Source organism: Branchiostoma floridae, chromosome 19, assembly GCF_000003815.2.
Source record: "Branchiostoma floridae strain S238N-H82 chromosome 19, Bfl_VNyyK, whole genome shotgun sequence".
Taxonomy (NCBI): domain Eukaryota; kingdom Metazoa; phylum Chordata; class Leptocardii; order Amphioxiformes; family Branchiostomatidae; genus Branchiostoma; species Branchiostoma floridae.
Window position 1 is genome coordinate 6,935,462 of NC_049997.1, and position 7,812 is coordinate 6,943,273.

Sequence of the window (7,812 nt, forward strand, 5' to 3'; positions counted from 1 at the left end):
GGTAACGGCGGGGGAGAGCAGTACCCACAGACGTTATGTTGACTATTTCGAAAGTATCTATGTAATGTTCAATTGTAGATTATTGTGTGTACTATTTAATATTCTTGTTTACAGATGACCGGAAGTGATGTCAACTGAGCCGGTGACCAATCGGATTCCTTGAAGCTCCCTTTTGAGGTGACGTCACCAGTAGAGAGCAAAAAAAGTAAAGTACGTCCACGATGCGAGTGGAATTTGATAATGATGACATGAAATGAAATAAAGTTGGCATCGTGTACCTTTTTTTGTCCTTTCTATTTCTAGATAGACCACGTTTTTATCAATCGCTAACCATGTAGAACAATAAAGAGACAACATTCGCTTATAGAGAGGTAGACATCTAGGTAAACAATATTCAAAGATTTGATCACAATTCTAAGTTTTAGCGGACATTGATGCAGGCTTATGGGGATGCTCAGAGATCTGAGACTACTATAATTTTTAAAAGCTAAGGGAACAACCCGCCGTACGTGCGAATACGTGCTGTCTGATACGTGCCAAAACGTGGGCAATCTTTTGGAAACCGTAAGTGGTAAGTACCTCCTCCGTACGAACTCGTAGGGAATCCGACGGATTTTGGAGCACGCAGACACGCCGTAGAACTTTACGTGCAGCCAAAACTTTGTGTGCCACCGGGCTGCGGATTCGCCCCCCGTACGTGCCAGTACGGGCGACGCGCCTGTCCTGTATTGTACAGCCTGAAGCCCTGAACGTTTTCAGAAATAAGTGGCGGACGTGGCCTCCCCCCCCCCCCCCCCAAAAAAAAACGTACGGACAAATTGCACGTATGGCGGGTTATCCCATTATATAATACGCGTCTCCGATTGGCCGTTGCTATGACACTGGTGGCTGTTGCTATGGCATTGCCACATGACCTGCAGGCAGCTTGACTTTCTACGTGAATGAATATTATACCTGCAGGAATTATGCGTATTTTTACGGTTATTTCCGTGCGTAGCCATAATTTAGCAGGTCATCACTCAGAGAAAGGGATCTTCTACCAAACAGTTCGCTTTGAAAGGGTTTTAAAGTGCCTTTTTATCAAAAATTTTGTGGTCGAAGTTACCGGCAGTGTCAGCGAAACAACAACGTAGTCAGGGACTTTTTGAATTTTCAATCCCTTGGAAGCGGTACGCAACCAAAAAATTAAAGTTTGCTCAATATGACATCGTGCAGCTAAAATAAGTGCGATCTTTACGGGTAGACTTTCACCAAGATTTTATTACATTCCACCGCGCGCCGCGGGTGTCCTGCTAGATTTCCGGGTGGTGTGTCTTAAGAGGTGCCGATAGCGGTGTCCCGTTAGCGGGAAATTTCCCGCTGACGCGAAAAGCGTAATGTAAAGTGGGCCTTATTAGCTTACCGTTTGTGTAGGTGGTTGGGGCTTTAGGAGTTAGCTTTTGTCTCAAAGTTGAGACCCTTTCCAAGTAATCGGGTGATTATTTTTTTCCGTGGTTTAGCAAGCGAAAGTAGTGAGCCAGCGGTCACTACGGAGAATGGTACTCAGGCTAGATTATTTAGGGTTGGCTGCATGTAATTTGTCTGATTGGGTCTGCTTTCTTTCAATCGGTCCAGAAAAAGAGCGGCTGTCAATGTGATTAAAAGAGTGAGAGAGGGAAGCCAACAGTCATTCTGTACAAATTACAGGTACTGCACTGGACCTTAGGGATCTGAAGCCTAATATTTGCCTGGCCTTCTTGGCTGACCAGTGCGTGTATAATAACTACTCTAAGTTTGATGTTAAACAGGCACACCTCTGAACTGTCTTTTCTTTGTCTCAAAACATTTTCAGACAAAGTGTTACAGTCGTAACTTTACAGGCCCAAAGCAAGTATCTTGTCAGGCCATATAACACAGTTGATATCAAGGTAATTTATTCATAACCAGGATTTATATACAGTCGATCTGACGTTTCGGTTTCAACTTCCTCAGTACAATTCTGACCAGAGTTGAAATTCAGAATCTTTGGTCAGTATCTGTGTCACTTTGCCCTGATTAATTACTGTAATCTTTGATAATTGCTAATGAGTCTAATTGCTGTGCAGGGTGGAATATTTAGTCCAGACCCTAGCCCTAGTTCATCATTTTCCGCACTTTCGTCTCTTGAAGCAAGTCGCATCGACAGGACAAGTACTCAGTATGTAACTCACTCTTTATTTTTTTAGTTTAATATATACTTAAATTTAATACAAATTCTTGTCCGTGAGCAGTACTTGCAGGTAACACTCGGAGAGATTCTAACAGTGTACAATATCACAAGTGTCTACTCTAGTCTGAAAGCTAACTCTAGATTCTGGGTTATTGGGTTCAACTTCTTTTCCTAAGACAGTGGAAGACGAAAAATTCCACCTTTTCTGTTATGTGTGTGTTTTGTGAGGCTAGAAGAAAATTGTTTTCTTGTTGTTAGTTAATGTGAAGAAATTTGGTGGCCTCTTCAAACAGCTCTTTTCTTTCGTGATCGTAGAGCGAAAAGTTTGACATAAAATGTGTTTCGTCTTTCACCATATACTACTACCATACAACTATGATGTTTTTTCGTGTAACAGGAGTGCAGTTGTCATGAAAACCACTACATCATTTCACACGTTTTGACAGTTGACACCTATATGTTTCCGTTGTTTTTTAGAACGCAGATACTAGTAAGTTTTCCGCCTCGTTCGTACAACTATTTATTTATATAAGGCGGTAGGCCAAAGAATTGTTGTCGGGTTGCCCGTGCTGTAATGCCTGGATGGATGTTCCGAGTGTAAAAGTACATGTTGTCGGAATCACCCGAGCGAGGACCGAACATGACTGTTTCCGATGTGTGTTTTTTCTAAAGCTGCATCATGAATTGGAAGTTGACCGTCTGCATTCTTCTTGTCGTCATGGCAACGCTGATTGACACCTCCGAGGGCTGGGCGCGCAGGCGCAGAGACTCGGTTGCAAGGTCCTCGGATAAACGTCGACTGGGTTATGCAGGTACGTTCTGGTCTCGGACCGGAGTTTCTTATGCTGTTCTATCATCGTGGTTCTTTTTCGAACGGCAGGTTCTATTTGTTCGACACATGGTGTTCGGCAGGATAGGTCTATTGGCCCTCTCCCCGGGCATCCGTGCAGAGTGCAGACCGCTAGGGGCGCGATTCAGTCAGGATACCGGGCCGAGACGTGTTATTACCTTCATGAAAAAAATGGAGGTATAATTTTCAGCGTGTGTGTGTGTTTGCGTGTCTGTCTGTGTGTATCTCCGGATATTTGTGTCAACATAACTATCGTCTTCTCACTTCTATCAATGACAATGACAATCATGGTGAAGTTTATTGCATATCCATGCCCCCTTGGGGCTAAATGAAGTCACGTTAAGTTGCGTACAGATGTTAGAGACTGATGGGTAAGCTATTCTATGTTCTACGCATGTCTATATTTCTACATGCTTCTTCCCTCTTCTTAAAACATGAGAAGACGAGCTTGCAGAGTTCTTCTATTAAATGGTAGTTAGCAGATTAGATATTAGTCATTAGATATTTGAAAAAGTATTCCCTTTTAGTTGTGCATATTTCTGTTTTGCAAGTGTAGTATTAACAAAGGTATTGCGTATATCTTTGTACATTGAACATTCTAGAAGAAAGTGCACTTCATTTTCTATCGTACAGTGGAGCCGGGAACACTCGAGATTGCCTACGAGAAGACCCGAGGGCTGATACAACAGCTGAGGAGCTGGCTTGAGTGGAGCTTGGGAGCGCAGGCGTCTTAAGAAAGATGGTAAGAAGTCTCAAGAGGTTTACTTCCCTTTAAGACCACTTAGAACCCAGTGAGTAAATGTTGATCTTGTCTGATGTTGTTTTCCCCAAAGTTTTATTCCAATATTTGTAACAAGGTAAAGTTATTACAAATTTTTTTATCAAAAATTACTATTAAGGTGGTAGAGGCAGTGGTCACGGTATGGGCCGATCCTGTCGAACGGCATATCGAACAAATAGAACCCCCTATTCTATTTCGAACGCCTCCGTCAAAAACAGCCTCAGTGGGACAGACATGGCGAAGGAAAAATGCTGTGCCTTTTTTGTTATGCCTTTTTTGTTGAAGACTTCATCAACCATGTACAGTTGTTTTGGGAGGGAGAGCCTCTGCATAGTTGGGAACAGTATGGAAACTAAACACACTACCAGTGAACAAGCGCCCTGCTGTAATGGCCTATGTGTGTGGTCCCAGGGCTACGAAACGGAGATGGGCGCCGGACTCGACGCTTTAGCTAATAGACTAGTGTCACGATATGGAACATGATGATAATAAAACTTTAATCATAGACATCTTTTAGAATAATTATAGACATGTTCATACAGAAATATTCTTGTCTGCAGGCTACCGGAAGTGACGTCAACTGAGCCGGTGACCAATCGAATTCTCTGAAGCTCCCATTTGAGGTGACGTCACAGTAGAGAGCAAACGTAGAGAATATCCACGATGTGAGCAGAACTTGGCGATGATTATTGGTGGAATGAAATAAAAGATTTGACATCGTGGGACTTTTGTCGTGCTTTTTATTGATAGATCAAGGAAGTTAAAAAAACAAAGTAATTTTTAACCTCCTTGGATTTATAGATGTCTATTCATTTTTGTTTTTTGGTAAAACTTTCGATTTTATCTAACGAGAAATGGGTTTTTCATTCAAATTGAATAAACTCCGGATAGTAGGCAAATTTCTCCTGACCATAAAAGATATGTGCGCCCAAACTGCGACTTAGCAGCGATCTGTCTTTCCTAAACTAAATCGTATATAGCTTGTAGTTTTCTTTCTGACCGCAATGGTCTAATATCTCCAGAAACAATGTTTTTTTATTGGATGTGCAGCCATATACAAGATACGCATTTCACTATTGAAACAAATGAACATGAGACCAAAGGAATATCAGAGTGTAAAGCATTCCTCGTACAGAGAGTTGGTGTCTCATACTCCAAGCAGATCCTACGGTAGCATAAAATAGTATCAAAAGCTTGCAGAGGAGTGAAGCCGGCTACGAGTGTGTTTAGCTACCGGGCAAATGTACACCTCTTGGCTAACTACACTCCTTTGCCAGTTTGGTGCTATCTTATGCCATTCTAGGATCTGCTTGGAGATTAGTTGTCTCATTCTCAGCCCATTATAGTATTTTTCAGAATGAACTCTGAACTACCAACGTCACCTTGGAAGCTCTCAATAACATTAGAGAACATATTTCTCTCCCAAACACCTACCCAAGAACCCCCTGACACACCCTTCGTTCTCCTAGCACTCTTAAGGAACGTACCTTCTTGACTATCCCTTCCAAACACTTCTTTCATCTTCAGACCGACTTCGGGGGCAATGTCGAAGCCGAGTTGCTTCAAAACCTTGAGGACGATGTGTTCTTTGTGCATCACCAGCTCGTTGTACCTCAGACAGGCATGGAAGAACTTTGTCGGATCGTCTTGGATTAGGTCGTAGGCTTTTTGCATACGCAGAAGCCACGAGGACACGGTAAAGAATGGCTCCCCCCGGAGTAGGGGGTACGTTGCCAAACGCTTATTATCGGTCAGAAACGCCAAGCAGGGTTCCATGCGTAACATAGCCGGGATGTCAAAGAACACATCGAGCCTCAAGGCCGTTTTGAGGAAATATTTCCAGTAACTATCTTTAAACCCCACACTGAGCCAGGAATCGTAGTAACCCTGCAAATCCCGGTACAAGAAGATAGTCTTGGCCTCGGGAACGGCTTTCTGCAGCAGGTCTGCGATGAAGATGGCGAAGCCGCGCAGTTTGTAGCAGATGACGAGACGGGAAGGGTCGCTCTGGAGGATGTAGTGATTCAGCAGGACGTGGGCGCACCTCAGGACCATCATGACGTCATCTTCCTCGGCTGACGTCAGATGGAACCCCCGGGCCTGGTAGAACTGGCGGGAAAAGTTCAACTTTTTTCAATCTATTCTTTTCCTTTTCTTTTTTTTTACCGCCCCCCCCCCCCCCCAGACGTTTGTACAAAGAACTTTGCTATCTAGTGTATCAGAGCCCATCTAAAATATTATTGTGATTTACCTCAAAGAGAGACGTGTACATGTCCGGTTCTGACACTGCTTGTACTTCTTTGGTCGTCTCAATCGCCTTGCACATCAGAGTGGAGCCACAGCGCCCTTACAAATAGCGGGAGAAAGCACACACGTCAAGCACACACTCTCACTCAGAAACTCTAGATCAAGCAGTGCACCAAAAGCCCGTACTGCGTAGTCTCCATGCAGACCCTACGGTGCCTTAGAAATAGTATCAAAGCTGGCAAAGGAGTATAGCCGGCCAAAGGGAGATAGCCGGCTAAGGGAGTCAAACGGGCACCGGTGCCTTGCCAGCTATGATACTATTTCTAAGGCACCGTAGGGTCTGCTTGGAGACTAGTACTGTGAGGCTTAGCAACTCCTTCCTCCATTGGGCAATCCGGCTCTATAATCCTGTAATACCATCAATACTTAGTCATTATCTGTAACCCCTGTATGGTTTGTCCAACATGGATTGTAATCAAACCATTTTGGACAACGTTAAAAGTCGTTGTTTTTGTGTGGTTAGTTGTATGCCAAGCTTAAGCGTTGTGATAAGGACGAAGCTCGAGTGTACTTTTGTCGCCTGCGAGTTCCTTACTGAGCTGGATAAAACATTGCATTACGTGGAGTATTCATAAGTCATACCAAATCGTATTGCTGGTAATGATGTAAATTACATAACACAAGGGTACAAATTATTGTTTAACATAGAAACAACTGTAAACACGTATACAAAAACAATAGTTGAGGTAGGAGGCGATTTTGTTGTACAATCTTATCTCAGTCATCTTAGAACTTGAATTATTCTTTCATCTTTTAATTTACAGCTTTTCTTTTGCGACGAAATGAAAGGTAGTGTCCAAGCAGACCCTAAGGTACCTTAGAGATAGTATCAAAGCTGGCCCAGGAGTATAGCCGGCTCCGGTGCCCGTTTGACTCCCTTTGGCCAGCTAACTCCTTGGCCAGCTTTGATTCTATCTCTAAGGCACCGTAGGATCTGCTTGGAGACTAATGAAAGGGTACTCACCTGTGCTGTGCAGAAAGATGTTCTTGACCTCGGCAATGTCGTCGCGAACCGCGTCTGCCACGGACGGCAGCAAGTCGAACGGGATCAGTAGCAGCTCTTCTGCGTTCACGCGCTGGGCCTGGGAACATGTTCGCCATGCAAAAAAGAAACTGTACCATTCCTAAATAACTTTTGACAAATATTACGTCGTTAGTAGTATAGAAATATCCAACCTGATGTATGCTATAGTTCCCTTTAATACCTACCGTAGATTCCACTAGTATTGTATTAGCTGAAATTGTTGCAATTTACCATATATGTGTAGTATTAGACCATACCTTTTGTTGTATATACATTGTTACTGATGAAATTGTTGCGCAATAAACCATCGTATCGTATCGTATCATGTTTCCAATTTTACGGTAGCCCAGAAGTGCAAAGTCATTTTTGCGAACCTTTTTTTTTCTTCATTTTCTGTGAGCATTTCATTCTGCAGACTCAAAAAAGTACAGTTTGTCAATTACCAGAGTAGTTCGCCTTCGCCAACAGTTTGTGACATCGTAAGTTGTTCATAGTTCTGTGGCGGGCATCTTCTCTTTTGTGTTACCTTTCTTTTCTACTATTTCCAGTGTGGTAGAGACTACTTGAAATATCGTAAACATATCTGTTTAGGCATCTCTACTATAACTGAAAATGGATGAGAAATTGAATTTATCGAATGATAGTTTCACTTCGTATCTGTA

At 43.0% G+C, this 7,812-nt stretch overlaps 1 protein-coding gene and 1 long non-coding RNA gene across 2 annotated transcripts; one reads left to right on the forward strand and one right to left on the reverse strand.

Annotated features, from left to right (window-relative positions):
- The first annotated feature begins 2,087 nt into the window (after positions 1 to 2,087).
- LOC118406956 lies at positions 2,088 to 4,541 on the forward strand. Its single transcript, XR_004830102.1, has 4 exons — positions 2,088 to 2,176; positions 2,861 to 3,000; positions 3,672 to 3,780; positions 4,380 to 4,541. It is a non-coding gene; the product is annotated as an uncharacterized LOC118406956 (long non-coding RNA).
- A 563-nt stretch (positions 4,542 to 5,104) lies between these two features.
- LOC118407147 lies at positions 5,105 to 7,514 on the reverse strand. The gene is made up of 4 exons (XM_035807565.1): positions 7,491 to 7,514; positions 7,091 to 7,208; positions 6,071 to 6,165; positions 5,105 to 5,928 (listed from the first exon to the last, which is right to left on the reverse strand). Exons 1-4 carry the CDS (start codon positions 7,512 to 7,514, stop codon positions 5,152 to 5,154), a joined length of 1,014 nt encoding a protein of 337 aa, XP_035663458.1. The 3' UTR covers positions 5,105 to 5,151.
- Between the last annotated feature and the right edge of the window lie 298 nt (positions 7,515 to 7,812).